This window comes from Vanrija albida (genome assembly GCF_041260175.1).
Source record: "Vanrija albida strain AlHP1 chromosome Unknown contig_1, whole genome shotgun sequence".
Taxonomy (NCBI): Eukaryota; Fungi; Basidiomycota; class Tremellomycetes; order Trichosporonales; family Trichosporonaceae; genus Vanrija; species Vanrija albida.
In genome coordinates, this window is record NW_027191420.1 from 2,970,589 (window position 1) to 2,988,556 (window position 17,968).

Below are 17,968 nucleotides of genomic sequence, written 5' to 3' on the forward strand. Positions count from 1 at the left end.
GCATGGTTAAGTAGTCTACCGCACACCAACGTGATCCGCCTTGAGAGGAGCATGTGGGCCTTGCTCCGCGCGCCGTTGACATCGTGAATCCGACGTAATCGCGAAACGGCGTCCCAACACCACGCCCGTACAGGCTGGACATGCGTGCATGCTCTACTAATCTGCTCCAAGCCAGCGTACCTACTCCAGGCCAACGTAGCCGGCTGCACGTCCAATCTGGGGCAGTCAGCACCAACCCACTGAGCACACTCACAGTCGTCTTCTCAAACATCTCAGTCGTAACCTGCGCCAAGAAGCCAGGAATGCTCTGTCGCTCCGTGACCCAGAAGTCGCGCGCCTCCTCAAGTCCGCGCGCCATGCCGCCTGTCATCTGCATGGTGCCAAAGTGGCCCTCGTGCGAGGTGAACTTGAGCGTGAGGCCCATCCTGCCCTTGGGGGCGTACATGCTCGTCAGGCGGATGTCGGCGCCAGACTCGTCAAAGCGGATGCGCCATCCGAGGAGGGAATAGACGGCTTCCAAGAACTCGCGTGACTTGAGGCCGAAGATCTGGAAGAGTGTTAAACTGCAAGTGTAACTCTAACCTCACCTCCTTGAGACGAAGAAGTCGCTTCTCATGTGCTGCCTCCTGGTCTGTCTTCTCCTTGACCAGCCGGTCAAAGCTCTCGCGAGGAACAAGGCCCCGAGACGCCGCGTCGGCTCCAGCAGCTTCGTTGTCGAGAGAGGCGAGACGCCCCAGCAGTGCCGTGTTCTCTGCCTTGAGAGTCTCAAGTTGCTCGGTACGAACGGCGTGGACCTTTGCGGCTGGGTTGTTGCGCAGCTCAAGGAGGCGCTCCCGGGAAGGATTGTACTCGCCAGAAGCGACGCGTTGCATTAGGCTAGCGACCTCGGCGTCAAGCTTCGTGTTGGCCTCGGTAAGCTGGTCGATGGTTTGCTGGAGCTCTGTTGCCGCAGCTTCGTGCTTCGAGATGGTTTCTCGGGCGTCCTCGAGCTCGGACAACTTGACGAGGCCCGCGCCGCGAGAAACGCGGTCCTCCACATCCCGCGTGTCGCGGGCGAGTCCCTCAAGCTGAGACTTGTACGACTTGAGGAGCGACTCCAGTTGCGTGACTCGAGCGGCGTTATCACCCGAGCCCGAGGATGATGCCGGCGCCTGGTTGCTGAGCTCGATGTAGCTTTGCAGTTCGTTCTTCGCAAGATTCTCCTGGACTTCGGCCCGTCGTCGGCCCTCTTTGGCCCATCGGAGCTCGCGCTCGGCCTCCTCAGCGCGCTTACCGAGAGCAAGATTGGCGCTCTGGCTGTCTCGCGCAACAGCGGCAAGGCGGGCGTGGAGGTCGTCTCCCTCCTTCGTCTTGGCAGTGAGCTTGGCCTCGGTCTCGGCGTGGAGAGCAGACAAGGCGGAGAGACGATGCTGCAGTGTGGCGGCATCCTCGGATGTGGCCTGATCGGATGGGAAGGTTTGGGTGAGAGAGCTGGCGGAGTTGTCAGTTGCTTCCGGGCCATCAACGAGGCATCTCACTCGACCTCACGACGTGCGCGCTCCAACTGCTCGTGCAAGGAGCGCACTTCGTCCCTCAATGCCCGCTCGGTATCCTTGGAGACACGGTCGTTTGCATCTGCCTCCTTCTTCCAGCGGCGAAGGTCGACAATCTCTGACTGCAGAGAGTCGTGGGCGTGTTGGAGTGAAACAAGGTTCTGGGATTGGCCTTGTGCAAAGTCAGCGACGGCGAGGATCAAGCGACGGTAAGAATCAACGGTCAGATGGGTACTCACGTCGCAGCTCTCCTCGAACCACCTCATCACCCTTGCGATCAGCCGTGGCATCTTCCTGCCGGCGAGCACCGTCTTGCGCCTTGCGCTTCTCCTCCTCGAGTTGGATCGAGAGCGCTTCGGCTCGCCGCTGCCATTGCCGGAGTTCATCGCGCTCGCGCTCAACGTCCTTGACGCGATTCTCGAGTAGCGAGATCTCATCCTTGGATGAGGTGCTGAGGGTGTGGTATCTTGCAGTAAGAGACTGATGCTGGTGGTTGACCTCTTCAAGCTCGGCGCCGAGTGTGTTCCTCGCGCGCCGCAGCTCGCCAATTTTGGCGATTGCCTGTTTCTGGATGGGTTAGAGCAGCCTCGAGCCAGCACCCACCCTCTCCGATTCCCATGCTTTCTCCCGCTTCTCTCCCTCGTTCTTCTCCTTGGTCTCTCCCTCGAGGAGGATGTGCCGCTCGGTCTTGAGGCGTTCGTTGAGGCTTCGTGTCTCCTCGAGCTCCTCAGTGCGCTGTTGTAGGCTCCTCTGGAGCTCGAGGATGCGCCTCTCGAGAGTGGTTTCACGGGCCTTGGAAGCACTCAGAGCCTTTCGGGCGACCAGGGGGTCTAGAGGTGTTAGCTGGAAGCAGGAAACTGTCGTACCTTCGCCTAAGCCGGCTTCGGTTGCGGCCCGCTTGCCTAAGGACGAGGCCGTGGGTGTTCGTAGTGTGCTTGGAGTTCTGGTGACTCCAGATCTCAGAGTGGTGGGGATACGAGAGCTACCGGGGGTAGGTCGCTCCATGGTGTCGGTGTCTGGTGAGGAGCGTGACGACGAGAGGAGAGTGATGTTGTTGTCGAGCAAGTCGATGTGCCCGCCGTCGAGCAACTGTGAGGTCACCGTGCCTGGATTACGTAACAACAAAAAGTCGGCGAGCTGAGCAGCCAAGACCAGATTTCCGAGATGACTGGCATCGCACAACCTCCACAACAAGCTCTGTACCACCATGTCCAACAACGAGGCCCACGCGAGCGTTCTGACGCCTTCCGAGGCCATCCCCGAGAACGCCGTTCACGTCAAGGGCCCCGACTTTTCCAACCCCATCGACCTCGAGACGCTCCTCAAGGGTTATGAGACCATCGGCTTCCAGGCTACGGGCCTTGCCAAGGCCATTGAGGTCATTGAGAAGATGGTGCGTGGGCAAACGACAAAGGGTTGCCTAGCTAACGTGAGAGTAGAGGCAGGAGAGGTCCAACCCCGAGGAGCCCCTGCGCCTCTTCCTCGGCTACACCTCGAACCTCATCTCGTCGGGCCTCCGCGAGATCATCCTCTTCCTCGCCAAGAACAAGCTCATTGACGCGCTTGTCACGACGGCTGGCGGTGTCGAGGAGGACTTTGTCAAGTGCCTCGGGCAGACTATTCTCGGCGACTTCCACCTTGACGGAGCTGGTCTGCGCAAGAAGGGGTGAGTAGCTGGGCTCGTCGGAGTAGCAGCTGACTCTGCAGCCTCAACCGCATTGGCAACCTCCTCGTCCCCAACTCGAACTACTGCGCTTTCGAGGACTGGATCATGCCCATTCTCGACCAGATGGTTAAGGAGCAGGAGGGCCCTGAGAAGGAGCGCTGGACTCCCAGCAAGGTCATCCACCGCCTCGGCAAGGAGATCAACAACGAGGAGAGCGTCTACTACTGGTGCTGGAAGGTGCGTGCGCAGCATTGGGAGACATTCTGACCTGCCAGAACGACATTCCCGTGTTCTGCCCCGCCCTCACCGACGGTTCGCTCGGCGACATGATGTACTTCCACACCTACAAGGCGGACCCGGCTCCGCTCAATGTCGACATTGTCGGCGACATTCGCCGCCTCAACGACATGAGTGTCAAGGCAAAGCAGGCCGGCATGATTGTTCTCGGTGGAGGCGTGTGCAAGCACCAAATCGCCAACGCCATGCTCTTCGTAAGTCGTTCGGTCTGGTGAAGCGCTGTTGCCTGACACTACAACAGAGGAACGGTGCCGACTATGCCGTCTACATCAACACCGGCCAGGAGGTGAGTGGTTGATGCAGCTTTGTGGTGGCAGTGTTTGACCAATCCAGTACGATGGCTCTGACTCGGGTGCTCGCCCCGACGAGGCCGTGTCGTGGGGCAAGATCCGGGCCAACGCCCAGAGCGTCAAGGTGAGAGTGCTCAGTTTTGGAGGGGCCTGGTCGGCTAACGATGCAGGTGTACGCCGACGCGACTCTTGTCTTCCCGCTTGTTGTCGCGGCCACCTTTGGCAAGGCCCACTGGGCTGCCGCTGCCAAGGCCAAGGGCGAGGCCGAGGCGGCCAAGGCTCAGAAGTGAGCAGGAGCAGGATCAGTTGTCATCTACGTAGTGTATATCTTGCATCATTATACCCGCGCACGTAGCGTGTTGCTCCTCTGGTTGGCCCTCTGTACCAGGCCTGGCGGTGTGCTGCACCACCACTGGTCAGTGTGCCCTGCGTAGGGTGGTTAGGGGCGTGGTTGCGGGGCAGATAACGCCACCACACGCGCGTCGCCTTGCGCCTCACGGCCGAGGTGCGATGCGCGTGCCAGCAAATTGTGCGAATGGTGGGTGGGATCATGATGCCAGTTGGGCGATTGATGCCAGTTGCAAACTCTTGTGCATTGCTTGTTGTTAGGACAATGTAGCCTTGACGATGTGATGTGACGTTATTCGGAGCAGCAGGAGCGCACTGGCTGGGCTGCTGCCTGGCTGTTGACTCGGTCTCGCCTCGGGCGCCCCGCCCCGCCCTGGGACCAAATCGCGCGTCGTTCTCGTTGTCGGATTCACGTCCAACGCTGCACCACCACAAACGTCGAGATCCAACAACGCCCATTCAACTCGCCTCACTTTCATCCACTTATACCCATATCTACCCTCAGGCGGCCCGGAACGTTCTTGTACTGTCCTTCGACCCGGGCATCTCGTCAACCTTGCGCCGTTTGCAGCCCACGCCCATCTAGTATCCACGTTGCCGCCCCACTCGGACCTGCCCCAACCTCCCCGGCGCGACACCAAGCATGGCGGCGCCCGCCCGCTCTGCGGCCATCCAGATTGTCCGCCCCACCGAGACGTTCAAGGGGGCCGAGGCGCCTGAGAAGGTCAAGAAAGGTGCGCGCGGCGACGAGACAGAGGCTGACCGAGCCAGATGCGACCCAGAGACTGTGCCGAAACGTGCTGATCTACGGGTGAGTCGGGAATCGTCGTGTCCCAGCGCCAGTGCTGACTTTGCTCTAGATCTTGCCGGTTCCAGGACCAGGGAGTGAGTCTGGCTTCTTGATATCTTGAATCGCAGACTGTATCTATGCCTGTGCTGACGCGACAGTGCGCCTACTACCACCCTCCGGTGAGCCATGCCCTGATCTCACTGTCGACGACAAGATGCTAACTGGTGCTTCTAGCCCGGAGTAGATGCCACCGCAGCCTCTCCTGCAGCCGCGACCGCTCCAGCCCCAGTTCCTTCGCCCGCTCCTGCGACTCCCAAGTCGAGCCTCAAGTGAGCAGCTGAGCTGATGACGGCCCAGCTGACATCCCGCAGCCCCGCAGCAGCGACATACGCGACGCCTGACAACAAGGAGAGCCGCCCTGCCATCGGCGCCGAGCATCTCGCTGCTCCGGTGTTTGTTCCCAAGACACCCATCACAGACACGTCTCCCCAGTGCGTGATACGGCAGCTCCTTGGACCCCGCTGACCTCCCCAGGGCCACCGCTCGCCCTCCGATCGCCGAGTGGACCAACGCCCCATCGTTCACTCCGCCAGTGCCCCCGACTCCGGCCGAGGGTGCGATTCACCCCGCAGGCTTGGGCTACGATGAGGGCCTGAACTTTGAGCCTAGCCACCACGACGGCATGTACCTCGGTGCTCCGGCTCCGATGCGAGTGGTGAGTTGCTTCGGATGCTCGTTGCTTCAGTCGCTGATCAGGATAGCAACTCGACCAGCACCTGTACACCGCGCCGCTCCCGCACGTCGCGACACGCCAGCCGATGCACTCGTTCTTCATCCCCGACGACCTTCGCCGCATGATTCACGCACGCCAGGAGGCGACATACGCCAACCCTGGCATCTCGGCTGGCCTCCCCTCGGAGGTGCATGTGTACCACTCGCTGGTTCCGCTGGGCAACCCCAACCCGTCGATCAGCCGTGTCTATCATCACCCCGCGCCCATCTACCGCGCGAACAGCACCGTCGACGGCAACGTCTATGCCTTGCGCCGCATCGAGGGTGAGTTGAGGCGGCGAGGGCTACGCTGATACGCCAGGCTTCAAACTGTCCAACGAGGCTGCCTTCTCCGCCGTCGAGGCATGGCGCCAGATCCGGCATGCCAACATTGTTGGCCTGCGCGAGGCTTTCACGACCAAGGCGTTCAATGACAACTGTGGGTTTGTCGTTGTTGACTACTCTAACCAATCAGCTCTTGTGATCGTCTACGACTTCCACCCAAGCTCGACGACCATTGCCGACGAGTGGTTGACCCCCGAGGCCGTCAACCGCCGTCGCCAGAGCGGGCAGCCGGTCCCAGAGCGTATCATCTGGAGCTATGTTATCCAAATCGCCAATGCGCTCAAGGCTGTGCACACGGCTGGTCTCGCCGCCCGCACGCTCGACGCCACCAAAGTCCTGATTACTGGCAAGAACCGCATTCGCATCAACGGTGTCGGCATCCTCGACGTCTTGGCGTTTGACAGCAACACGTCTGTCCACCTGTTCCAGCAGGATGACCTGCTCAACTTTGGCCAGCTGATCTTGTCGCTGTGCTGCGACTTCCTGCAGCCTGGCCAGCACTATGCTGCTGGCCTCGACTACATTGGCAGAGCATACTCGCTGGACCTCAAGCAGCTGGTTGGCTATCTTCTTGGCAAGCCGACTGCTCTGAAGACGATCGACGAGGTGCTGCGCCTTGCGGGACCCCGGATCCTCAACGAGCTCGACGCGATCCAGACGTACAACGACGTGCTCGAGAACGACCTGGGTGCCGAGGTTGAGAACGGGCGTGTCGCCCGTCTGCTCATGAAGTTGGGCTTCATCAACGAGCGCCCAGAGTAAGTTGCCCGGCAGACTGTAGTGACCGCAACTGACCCGCCAGATTCGAGATGGACCCTCAGTGGTCCGAGTCGGGCGACCGCTACGTCCTCAAGCTCTTCCGTGACTACGTGTTCCACCAGGTTGGGCCGGACGGCAAGCCCGTGCTTGACCTCTCGCATGTGCTCACTACTCTTAACAAGGTGAGCTGCTTCGCGCACTTCGCAGCTCACACCCCAGCTTGACGCCGGTGCCAGGTCGCGCGAGAAGATTATGCTCGTCTCCCGCGACAGCCAGTCGTGCCTGGTGGTCGAGTACCGTGACATCTACAAGTGCATCGAGTCGGCATACGGGTGAGTGGTGGCAGCGGGCTAGCAAGGGCGAGAGCTGACGACGGCAGCGAACTGCGCAGTGCGAGTAAGCAGCCGCACCACGCACGCCGCTGAGTGCCGAGCACTCGAGGTGGAAAATAGGCAAAACTATAAAAACATATGAAAAGCTTGCAACTAAAGGGGTGCACTGGGGCTCAAAGGGCATGGCTTGGTGGAGAGTTGTCGTTGTCCAGGATGGCAGGCGTCAGGCGTTAGGAGACAGGAGGGCAGGCAAACAACAGCAAGCCACTCAGCCCATCTCTCCCTCGGTCTCCACTAACCTCTCCTCGGCTCGCTGAACTGCAGCCATCCGCGATGCCCGGTTGAAATGCTTGCTTAAAGTACAACTGTATGACATGCGTCTCCTGCGACAGCGTGCGCTGTTCGACCCCTCCTACTTCCCCTCCTCCTCTTCCTCCTCGAGGCGGATCTTCTCGGCGAGCATCTGGCGCTCGAGCTGGCGCATGCGGAGGAGGGTGGCGCTCGCGAACGTGTCGGACGCGGTACGCTCGGCCTCCTTTGCCGCCTCGCGCGCCCTGCGCTCGGCCTCGCGCTGCCCGAGGGCGGTGTCGAGCCCGCCCGCGGACAAAAAGTCGGGGGCCGAGCCGAACGCTGGGGCCGAGCCGAACGCTGGGGCCGAGCCGAACGACGGCGCCGAGCTGAACGGCGGTGCTGACCCAAACGCCGGGGTAGATGACGCCGGCACCAGCCTCGCCGCCGCCGGCTTGGACCCGTGCGACGCCGCCCACGCGACCCACGCCGGCTCGGCCCCACCCGCCCACTTGGCCTTTACTCCCGGCTCGAGCGCGCGCCCGCCAGTATTGTCGACGTAGCAGGCCCAGCACCCGCCCCAGTTACCCGGCGCGAACTCGACGGCCGCGCCGCGCTTCTTTCCCGGCTTCGCCTCGCGCAGGAGCACGTGCGAGACCGGCCCGTACTTTGCCACGAGGGTGCGCTCCAGCTCGGGCGCGGTGTCGAAGCTCGAGTCGGGGGGGAGCTGCAGGCGCAGGGTGAGGTCGATCTCGGATATTGGCGGGGGCGTCGAGCTGCTGGCCTCGGGCTCGGGCGGGGCCCGCGCGGCGGCGGCGGCCTCGTGCTGCTTGCGCTGGCGCTCCTCGACGAGCCGGCGGCCCGCCTCGCGCACCGCCTCCTCGTCGGCGGCGGCCTGTCGTGCCGCGGCGACGTCGCGCCGCCGCTTGTTTGCCTCCTCTTCGCGCCGGAGAAGGTCCTGCCCGTCAGCACTGCGCTGCGCGCTGCGCACCCATTACTCACATCGACGGCAACCTTGCGCTTGCCCTGCAGCTCGGCGTACCGCGCCGCCTGGGCGCGGCTCTGCTCGAGCTTGGTGTCGAGGAACTTGCGCTTCGCGGGGTCGAGCAGCATGTTGAGAGCAAGCGTGATCTGGTGGAACATGGCCGCCGCATCCTCGCCCGGGTTCTGCGGCGTGAGCTGCGGGTCTCGGGGGAGGGACAACCCACCTTGTCTGGATGGCATTTGAGCGACAGCTTGCGGTACGCCTTCTGTACGACCTTGTCGGTCGCCGTGACCTCGACACCGAGGAGCGTGTACGGGTCGATGGCCTTTTCTTCGTCTGACAGCAGCGCCATGGTGTAGAGTAGATACAGAGACGAGATGGAATCGGTTCGAGAAAGTCACCGAAGAACCCGTTGTTGTTCCTTGACTTTGCCACCCAACACAGATCGACACATAATGACGTGTCATTTTGGCCCCGCTGATACCGCCGACACCAATCAGATAACACGCATTCGACGTCGTCGCCGATACCGCGAGCTTTTGGAGCAACAACGCCAACGCCGAGCGCATTGGCTTGCCTCAACACCCTCCAAACAGCGACGACCACACGCCCGCGCTGGCGATGCTCTCCACGCGTCCCCCGTCCCTCCTCAAGCGCCTGTGGCTCTCGACCCTCCGCCCCACGGCTGAACCCCTCGCCGCCAGACCAAGAATCATGTCGGCCCCCGCCGCCCCCGCGTCGACAGAGGCCGGCGCTGGCCGCGCTGCGATCCGCATCCCGGGCCCGGTCGAGACGGCCATTCAGTCCAAGGTTTGTTCGTCGTGTGCTGCGCAGTGGGTCGTGGGAGTTTAGACTCGTGGGACTGGGACTGGGACTGCACGACAGCGTCGTGCAATCGAACGCTTGTGCGCCGGCGGAGCTCCCGACGTTGCGGGACGTGGGGGACGCACGCACAGTTTAGGCGGCACTCGACCGACGCTGACTGGCGCTGACACCCCCAACAGCTCATCGAGGCCTTCAAGCCCCAGCTCATCCGCGTCTCGAACGACTCATCAAAACACGCGCACCACGCGGCCATGCGCGCACAGGGTGGAGGCAATGGCGAGACCCGTAAGTCGTCACAAGCCTAGACCGCGGTCGGTCGTTAGGTTGGTGGACACGAGCTGACGCTACTTGTCTGTTTCTCCCGATCCCCTTGAATCTGTCGTGCCCACATCCAACCACATGTGCTGCTGACACGGGGCGTCCCGACATGCTTTATTTGTTCGTGCCGCTGGTTCCTGTTGACTCTGGCCTCGTCACTTGCTGCCTGGTCACGCTGGCCGCTCGCTCGCTGCATTTTACCCCCGCGCGCAATGGCTTGCGTCGTCTCGTCTGACCCGAACCGCATTTGGTCTCGACCGACGGACACTTTCCGGCGCGCCGTCGCTGGCCCGACTGGTATCATCAAACAACGTGTCGTCGAATGTGACATGTGGACCGTCGCTCGGAAACAACACCCTACCCCCCTGCCCCATGGCCCCAACCCCCTGTCCCGTTACTCCCATGCCTCACTTTTACATTCCTCGGCCCCGCACTACCGGTGTCCGACAATGGCGTTATTCCGACACGTCGTGGTCACATGTTTGTGGCACACGTCTCACTTTCAACTACGGCGATGGCCGCCATTCATCCTTGCGTGATCTCGCCGTCCTTCGCTTGGATGATTTCATTGATTTTGATTTGGTCAATGTCGTCGGCTTCCTCTCGCCATGCGCTGCATACGGATGCACGGCGCGCCGATCCCCAACTGTCGACCTTGTCCGTGGCCACCTGCCGCCTCGCATTCCCGCTCTACCTCCGCCACCTCCCCACCTGCTGATTGTGATCATCCGTCGATCCTGCGACTCTTTCATCGCGGAATGTACCTGACCTGACCATCATTCCGGCTCATCATGTCATTCTGCCCACCCGTACCACCCTCCTGTCCTGTTGGGTGTCAACCAAACCGGCCTGTCCCGCTCCTGCCTACGTCAACGCACGTACGACGACAATAGACTTCGCCGTCGCGATCGTGTCCGAGGCCTTCAAGGGGCAGACGCAGATTGCCCGCCACCGCAAGGTCAACGGTCTCCTGAAGGACGAGTTTGACGCCGGCCTCCATGCCCTCTCCCTTCGACTCAAGACACCAGAGGAGTGGGAGCGCGAGGAGGCTCAGGCGGCATAGGGGCTGGCAGCAAACGTGATCGGAAATCGTCTCGCATGCTCGACGAGATTCCGACGCAGTCAAGCCGTAAGGTACCACCAATTGTGGTGCGGCCCACCATGGCCGCTACCCTAACAACGGTAGAAGAGTAGTTAGTATCAATGTATTCGAGGTCATGTGCTAGCAGGCAGGATTCAGAGCCTAACTGCGGGTGCCTCTACCCAACGGACGGGAAAGGATCTGAAGAACCGGGGGGGTTGTACCACGACAGGTCTACTCGTCGTTGTCGTTTCCGCGGGACTATACTGCGGGTGATAGCGTCACTTGAGACGGTTGGTTAAATGGGAACGGAAGCCAAGGCCGCAAGGCACAATATGCCGTGTCCACGTCTCGTCGCGGCGTCTTATAAGCTCACTCGACCCTTCTGCACACGGCATCGGGTCGATGACGTCCCGCGCAGTCTGAGCGCCGACCTACACACTCGGCCATAAAAAAAAATAACAAACAGAATCCGAGGCAGGAATAATTTGCAAGCGATGGTTTGAGGGTCGTGATATGCATGCGATCAGGTTGATCCCACGGTACCGAGCCGGGCTGTCTAGGGACCCGTCAGCGTTGCGTCCTGACGTCGGTCAGGAGCAACTTTGCTCCTAGATACGGGTGGACAAATCCCCGTTAGCCCAAACTTGTCTGACGCTGACGTTATGTGCGGGCGGCGGGTGAAGCAGTCGGACGTGGTCGTCGGAACGCACGCACGCACGCACGCACACGCGGACACGCGCACACAGGGATACACCGCTGCGGACGAAACGGCCCGCGCCGCTGGGTGAGCGTGCGTGAGTCGGGCCTCTCGCTGCCTGAGAAGAGAACGCAATTGGAACAAACACGAGACGGCACGAGACCCTCGAAGGCACGTAACAGGTTACGCACCACAAGCCAAGAGTCAGGTGTCTGTGGTGCAGTGGCGGGAGGGACAGGGGCCGGGGGAAGGGGGACTTGGGTGGGGGCGCTGCAGTGGTACGACGGGTGGGGGAGGGTCATGTCCGCATGGTTGTGCTCGGCCGGCTGGCCAGTGGGATCAAGCAGGATCGAGGAGGATCGGCCACCCTCAGTTAATTGCAAGCTTTCGGTTAGTTGTTGGGGGGCACTCAAAAGCCTGTCTGTTGTCGCCGTGTTGTTGCCCTGTTCAGGCCCGAGACTGAGACTGACCCTCCGGCGACCTCGGGGCACGGCGGGCTGGGGCTGCGCACGGCACGGCATCCTAAAGAAAGAGACGGATACGACGACGAGCACGAGGGCGGCGTGACGACGGCAGTCATGCCAGTGACCGGCGCTCTGGCTGCCAGCCCAGCCCTGAGTGACCGGAGGCGTTCGGAACTGGTGCAGAGGCAGTACCCACCTACCCAGGAGACGACGGTCAGACGGCCTTCCCTGAAAGGATATTCACAGCGTGGAGGCTGCCGATGCAATGACTGGTTGGCTAAACTATGGGTGTACTGGATTGGCGCCGCACTCGTGATGTGGTTGTCACTTGCCGAGCCGACGAAGCAAGGCGACTGGTGGAGGCTGAGGCAGAGGCTCGCGAGGCGAGGCCAGGCAGAGGCGGCGGCACGTTCCGTCCCTTCGCATCTCCCCCTCCTTCGCTCTGGCCTTGCCCCTCATCGGCCCAGTCTCGGCGACTCGCGCCGAGCGCCGCCCACCGCCTCCTCCGCCGCCGTAACTGACTGCTGGAAAAATGCAAACGCAAACCCAAGAGCGAGGTCTGTGCCGTGCGGGCGGCGGGGCGGCGGCGGCGTGCGACCGACGACACGCGCGCACATGCACGCACGCCCGCCCGCAGCACCCAACTAACACGCGCCGACCCCTACGTCCCCCTCCCCTCCTCCCCTCCCCTGCAACGACCAAGCCACACGCCTCCGTCCTCTCCCTCACGCCAGCCGCCGCGCCGCCTCACCCACCGCGTCGTCGCCCTCGCTCCCCCTGCCGCGCCGCTCCCTCTGTCGTTTTTGACCTCGCTCTCGTCATTGCCCCCCTCTCGCCCACCCCCTCACCCGCCCACCCGCGCGTGCCGCGCACACGCCGCTGAAGTCATACCGAGCACACCGGGCCGTTCCCGGCAGGTCACAGTTGCAAACTAGTCGTTGGCTCTAGGGTCGACTGGCAGACTGACCGACATACCACGACCATCGACAGGACACTGGAACTACAACATTGTCCCTTGCGCGTACCTCCCCTTTGTGTGTCCCCTCTCACCTGCCCTCAACCTTCCCCCTTCCCCCCCACCCCCAAATAGTGGCGGCGATAAGCGCAAGCCGGTGCCGCTTTCTCTCTTCTGCTTCGTCGTCGTAGTTGTTGTCGTCGTCGTCTAGTGTAGTCGTCTCTCCCTCTGTTGCGTGCGTACAACACTTGCTCTCGGCTCTGTCGCCTCGGCTCGCTGCACCGCCGACCAACCGACCTGATCACGACGTAAAGGCAGGCCGACCGACTGCCAAGTTGCTCCAATCGCCAGTTGCCCTAAGCCAGCCAGCCAGCAAGCCAGCCGACAAGCCAACAAGCCCTCGCTCGCTCCCTCATCTTCCCTTCCGCCCGCCGTTCTTGTAACCCATCAAACCGCCCCTCACCCGTTCCCCCTTTGCCGCCCCCGCCCCCGCCCCCCCCCGTGCCGCGCCCGGCACGCTCAAATCGCTCCCACCTACCTACGTACGCACGCACGCGCCGCGCCCAGACCCAAAACGCCAGCGCCTGCACCTGCGCCTGCACAAACGCCAAAGCCAGATTCCAAGAGGCTGGACGCTTTGACGGGAGAGAAACAAGACAGACAGAGATCTGCAACACGCCGGGCGCGCGCGCGCTAAGTAATCATCATCAATACCACTATCCGACACATTCCTCCGACTCCTCTTGGCTCATCACAACTAGGTGACAACTGCAACAACCCTCCCCCCCACCCCCACCCCCACCATCAACAATCGACCACCCCATCGCTTATTGTCTTGGCTCCTCTAGATTGCAGCTGCCCACCTTGCCTCCACTCTCCTATCACCTAGGACCCTCTTATTCCTCCTCCCCGTCAAGACCCCTTCATCTTGCAAACTTGTGCCTTCCCCACCAACGTGGCCACCCCAGCTCGACAACCCACTCCTCGCTCCTCCGCCTCGGCCCGCCGCCCAACCGCACGCCTCGGAGCTCCGGCCTCGTCCTCCTCCCCCCACTTGCACTCTGTTGACCGCATGCTTTGCTGCCAGCGTCTCGTCTAGTCTGCTCTGCTTGCTTGAAATCTTGAGGCGGTCGGACGATTCAAGCATAATCCACCTAGTGGGACGGCGTCGGAGCGAGGCAATTGGCCGCAAACAAATGCAGCCGAGCGACGACCGACTAGGAGATCACAATTCTGCATTCAACTCGGCCACTTTCCACTCCGGCATCACCACATCCCTATTGGTTAGCATACTACATCTCTAAGCCATCCTCAAGAGCCCTATACACTATCGCCCTGGCCATTCGCGACTCTGACTCGCAAACTCGCACCCTCTCTCCCTCCCTCGCCCACCTTTTACGCACACTTGCAAGTCTTGCGTGATGCAGCACCGCGACATGGACGAAAGGGATCGTGACTATTACCCTGTTCCGCCGGAACCGCATCGTCGTTCATCCTCGTTCAACCGCAGCCACCTGCCACGACCTCCAAATGACAGCTCACCTAGAACTGCATTCTTTTCCGCATCGCCAAACATGAGAGATGTTCGTGAGATGCCTAGCCCAGGCTCAGCCATTCCCAATACCGACCCGGCAAAGTATGGCCAGTTTGGCCACTCACCTGCGCCACCCGTCGACCATCGACCTCCCAGTGTGTCTCGCCCCTCCTGGAATGGGTCTCCCGTCTACCCGACGCAGACGCAGAGCCCCTACCACCAATCCCATCAACGGTTCACCAACGGCGACATCACTCTTCCACCTCTTCGACACGATTCAGTGTCTTCGCCACCTCCGTCGTCTTCAGGCCGCCCGCCGATGGACCCTCGAACATCCTTTCCCTTCGCGCATCGGCCCGAGCACTCGTCCCACTCCTCCTTTAGGTCGCAGGATGGCTTGGATGGCCCCGAGGCTAGCTCAAGCCGCTCGCCCCCTCGATGGGCCGGGTTGCAGCATAGTGTCCACGACCCGCCACCAACTCTGAACAGAGCCGGAAGCTCGGGCAATAGCGTTCCGAGCGTCTACGTGACGACACCTATTTCATCCAACAGCAGCACCTCCGCCAAACATCCCGCCCCCGCTGACAAGTCTTCAACAGAACCCAAGAAGAAAAAGCGGCGACAGGCGTATAGTTGTGCCGAATGTTCCAAGCGCAAACAGAAGTGCAACCGCGAGACCCCCTGTCAGCACTGCGTCAGTCGCAAGGTTCCCCATCTCTGCATCACTAGCGTGCGCAATGGATCCCCACCGCCACGACCCAAACCCAAGGCGGAGCCAAGTGACGTTTCGACAAAGGAGAGCTCCAGGTCCACGCAGAGCGTGACTGATGAGCGCAATGGCCCATCTGGGACAGTTGCCCTGTCCTCTGCATCTCAGGCAGAGCAGGCTTCACGGATTCGTGATCTGGAGAGCATCGTGAACGCAATGGTCAACTGTGTCGGTGGCTTAGAGGGAAGGAGCGCATTGCAGAGGTGGCGTAGGAGTGAGTTTCGAGAACTGAGATAGACGCTGGTTCTGACTGCTGGAAGCCCACCCACCAGCGACCTCTCCGCCGCCCTTGGCTGCCTCACTTCCATCGCTTGTTCCCAAGACTGAGCCGGGAGTGCTGGTTGATGCGGACGAGATCCCGTCTGGAGGCAATCAGGATGCCTACATACGTGACGTTGACCAGCAAGCTGGTGCAAGGAACCCGCAGCCGCAGTTTGGCGGAAGGAAGGTCGACCTCAAACTGAATGACCATGGCTCGTTCAGAGAACAACTTGCCCAGATCACCGAGGAAGGAGAATACGCGACGGTAAGTGCCAGGTTTCCTAGATCACGAGCCCTGGCACCAACGCACAACTACAGCTGCAGAAGTTCATCCAGAATCTGCCGGAGCGGGAATACGCCGACAGATTGGTCGACTTCTTCTTCAAGAAGATCAACTATGTTCGGTATCCCATCGACGAACGGCTCTTCCGAAAAGGTATGGCCTCTAGTGCTATTTTAAAGGCTAATGTAGCAGCATTCGAGGCCGTCTACTCGGCTGCTGGCCAGGTCACCGAGGAGTCCGTTCGTGCTCTCCCGCTTATTTCAGCCGTTCTCGCTACCGCATGTCGCTTGGCCCCCGCCGAGGATGTTCACCCTAAGGAGATGGAGCGCCAGAGCGTCAGGCTGTACTGGGATGCTCAGTTCAGTCTGACCATCTCGACCCAGCTCAATCCTATGAACATCCGACTGGTCGAGACTCGCATTGTTGTAAGTGTCCATCCCGCCTTTACCGGCGTTTCTAACCCGCTTCTGCAGCTTGGCCTGTACCTTATCATTGTACAAGGTCGCCGCCTCGCCGAAGGGTGGAGCATGTTCCAGGCAGCCGTCGCTGCTGGGCAGATTGTGGGCCTGCACCGTGACGGAACAAAGGTGGCCGCCGAGCTTGATCCCTACATGATCGAGTACCGGCGGCGATTGTGGTCCTACCTCTGCCACGCCGACGCTACCTTTTCTTGCCTGCTGAACCGACCACCGTCCATCGACCCCATGTTTAGCGACACCAAGCCGCCTTCCAATATCGATCTCAAGGCACTTGTCGGTGCAGGCTCACTCGTCGAGGGAAAACCGATGAGCGAGACGACAGATGCGACGTACCTCATCCTACGCAAACGGCTTGCGGTCATTGTCACACAGGTACGTTTGTCAGTTGGAAGTCAGAACTGACAGTTCTCAGATTGTCCGTAATTTCCAGCGTGTGGATCGCGACCCGACATACGATGAAGTCTTGGCCTTGGATGCCCAGCTCACCCAGCTTCGCAACGATCTTCCTCCTCAATTCAGGATGAACGACACCGACAAGAGCAAGGACAAGGGTGAGTGATCGCTGAAGCCCCCGGCCTGTGTACTAACGCGTTTCGACAGACATCTGGTACCTCCCCATCCATCGGTACTATATCCAAACGGAAATTCTTCACTTTACTATAATTCTTCATCGGCCATGGTTCCTCCGCGATCTCAAGTCTGATCGCTACGAGCATTCACGTCGGGCATGTGCCGAGGCGACCCGCACCGACTTCTGGAAGGTACGTTGCCGCTCTTGACGGATTCAGTGCCCCCAAAAACTGACCATGTCAGCGCTCCCATTTCCGCGATGATGTCCCAGACTTTTTCGAGACGCTCCGGGGAGGTTCTCTGCGTCAGTTTGTGAGTTGCTTGACCGCCGAGTTTCCATCCTGACCGCCAGATGCCTGCGATGGTAGCTGGGATCAGTCTTCTGCTCGAACCGGAAGGCGAGTATGCGGACATTCACCGGCAAATCGTGGATCGCTTCCTTGGGGACCACGACAAACACTTGCCCGATGGCTACAGCCGGGAGGAGGTTGAAATTGTCGCCAACCTCAAGAGACACGACAAAGGCCGGGCAATGTATGTCGCCAAGTCTGGGCGTGGCAGTCCGGTCCAAGACGCCCGGCCGTCGTTGCAAGACGACGCTGCTACCGTTTCTACGCCACTGGTGTATGAGCGGTCGACCTCCGATCTGAACGGCTCGGCCAGCCGAGGCGGTGACAATGTTGTGATCGACGAGTCGCAGACAACGGCTGGCAGCTGGGAGCCACAGGACTGGTGGAACGCACTCGTCGGGGTCGGACACCCCTCGTCCTTGGAGTGGATCAGCGGCCTCCAAGAAGTGCCAGGTGACTCTATGCTGCTTGGAGCAGACACCAACCAGGCCCCACATGGTGACTGGGCGCGTACTACGAGCCCGCTACCAATGGGAGGACGGTGGGACCAAGAGCAGCTCGGGTTTCAAATGCCCGGTCCAGGCTCGCCAACCCAGCTGTCAAGGATGGCTGATGGCCTCATTCACTGTACGTGCACCTGCCACACTGGTGGCCCCAAGACACACTCTCTGACAGTTCTCGCAGCGCTTCACGCCTCGTTGGTCAGCTAGACAACGTCGGAAGCTATTGGTTCCGAGCGTGTAGATTACGCGTGCCGGTGCCTCTGCGGCACACCCGTGTCACTTGTGACGCTTGCGTCATCCTGTATTTGTATTGTGGGACATGGGAGCCCCGATGCATGCGGCCGTCGCATCTTGTGATGACCAGCGACTGCCGGCGGAGGTGTAGTTGGAGGCGCGTGATCGGGCACTGGCACAGGAATGATTTGATGAACGGAGCGGGGCGGACGCCGCCTGTGTGTCGGCATTCTTTAAGC

At 61.0% G+C, this 17,968-nt stretch overlaps 6 protein-coding genes across 6 annotated transcripts; 4 read left to right on the forward strand and 2 right to left on the reverse strand.

Moving 5' to 3' along the window:
* Nucleotides 1-180: 180 nt before the first annotated feature.
* On the reverse strand, nt 181-2,537 carry MAD1 (coiled-coil domain-containing protein mad1; the record flags this gene model as incomplete). The annotated part of the gene is made up of 7 exons (XM_069349839.1): nt 181-216; nt 254-547; nt 588-1,470; nt 1,518-1,704; nt 1,772-2,099; nt 2,136-2,362; nt 2,399-2,537. 7 exons carry the CDS (start codon nt 2,535-2,537, stop codon nt 181-183), a joined length of 2,094 nt encoding a protein of 697 aa, XP_069213383.1.
* Nucleotides 2,538-2,739: 202 nt separating this feature from the next.
* DYS1 (Deoxyhypusine synthase) lies at nt 2,740-4,075 on the forward strand (the record flags this gene model as incomplete). Its single annotated transcript, XM_069349840.1, has 7 exons — nt 2,740-2,925; nt 2,972-3,198; nt 3,240-3,435; nt 3,474-3,689; nt 3,737-3,781; nt 3,829-3,909; nt 3,956-4,075. The coding sequence occupies 7 exons, from the start codon at nt 2,740-2,742 to the stop codon at nt 4,073-4,075; spliced, it is 1,071 nt and encodes a 356-aa protein (XP_069213384.1).
* A 701-nt stretch (nt 4,076-4,776) lies between these two features.
* PAN3 (PAB-dependent poly(A)-specific ribonuclease subunit 3) lies at nt 4,777-7,223 on the forward strand (the record flags this gene model as incomplete). Its single annotated transcript, XM_069349841.1, has 13 exons — nt 4,777-4,867; nt 4,905-4,944; nt 4,994-5,018; nt 5,082-5,102; nt 5,158-5,252; nt 5,295-5,414; nt 5,458-5,638; nt 5,685-5,979; nt 6,017-6,133; nt 6,170-6,797; nt 6,842-6,980; nt 7,018-7,130; nt 7,178-7,223. 13 exons carry the CDS (start codon nt 4,777-4,779, stop codon nt 7,221-7,223), a joined length of 1,911 nt encoding a protein of 636 aa, XP_069213385.1.
* Nucleotides 7,224-7,542: 319 nt separating this feature from the next.
* On the reverse strand, nt 7,543-8,755 carry Q8F55_001209 (uncharacterized protein; the record flags this gene model as incomplete). Its single annotated transcript, XM_069349842.1, has 3 exons — nt 7,543-8,376; nt 8,421-8,585; nt 8,627-8,755. The coding sequence occupies 3 exons, from the start codon at nt 8,753-8,755 to the stop codon at nt 7,543-7,545; spliced, it is 1,128 nt and encodes a 375-aa protein (XP_069213386.1).
* A 269-nt stretch (nt 8,756-9,024) lies between these two features.
* On the forward strand, nt 9,025-10,609 carry Q8F55_001210 (uncharacterized protein; the record flags this gene model as incomplete). Its single annotated transcript, XM_069349843.1, has 3 exons — nt 9,025-9,213; nt 9,408-9,513; nt 10,440-10,609. The coding sequence occupies 3 exons, from the start codon at nt 9,025-9,027 to the stop codon at nt 10,607-10,609; spliced, it is 465 nt and encodes a 154-aa protein (XP_069213387.1).
* Nucleotides 10,610-15,205: 4,596 nt separating this feature from the next.
* Nucleotides 15,206-17,702, forward strand: Q8F55_001211 (uncharacterized protein; the record flags this gene model as incomplete). Its single annotated transcript, XM_069349844.1, has 10 exons — nt 15,206-15,263; nt 15,310-15,575; nt 15,629-15,746; nt 15,786-16,018; nt 16,067-16,444; nt 16,485-16,623; nt 16,673-16,833; nt 16,886-16,954; nt 16,995-17,619; nt 17,677-17,702. The coding sequence occupies 10 exons, from the start codon at nt 15,206-15,208 to the stop codon at nt 17,700-17,702; spliced, it is 2,073 nt and encodes a 690-aa protein (XP_069213388.1).
* Between the last annotated feature and the right edge of the window lie 266 nt (nt 17,703-17,968).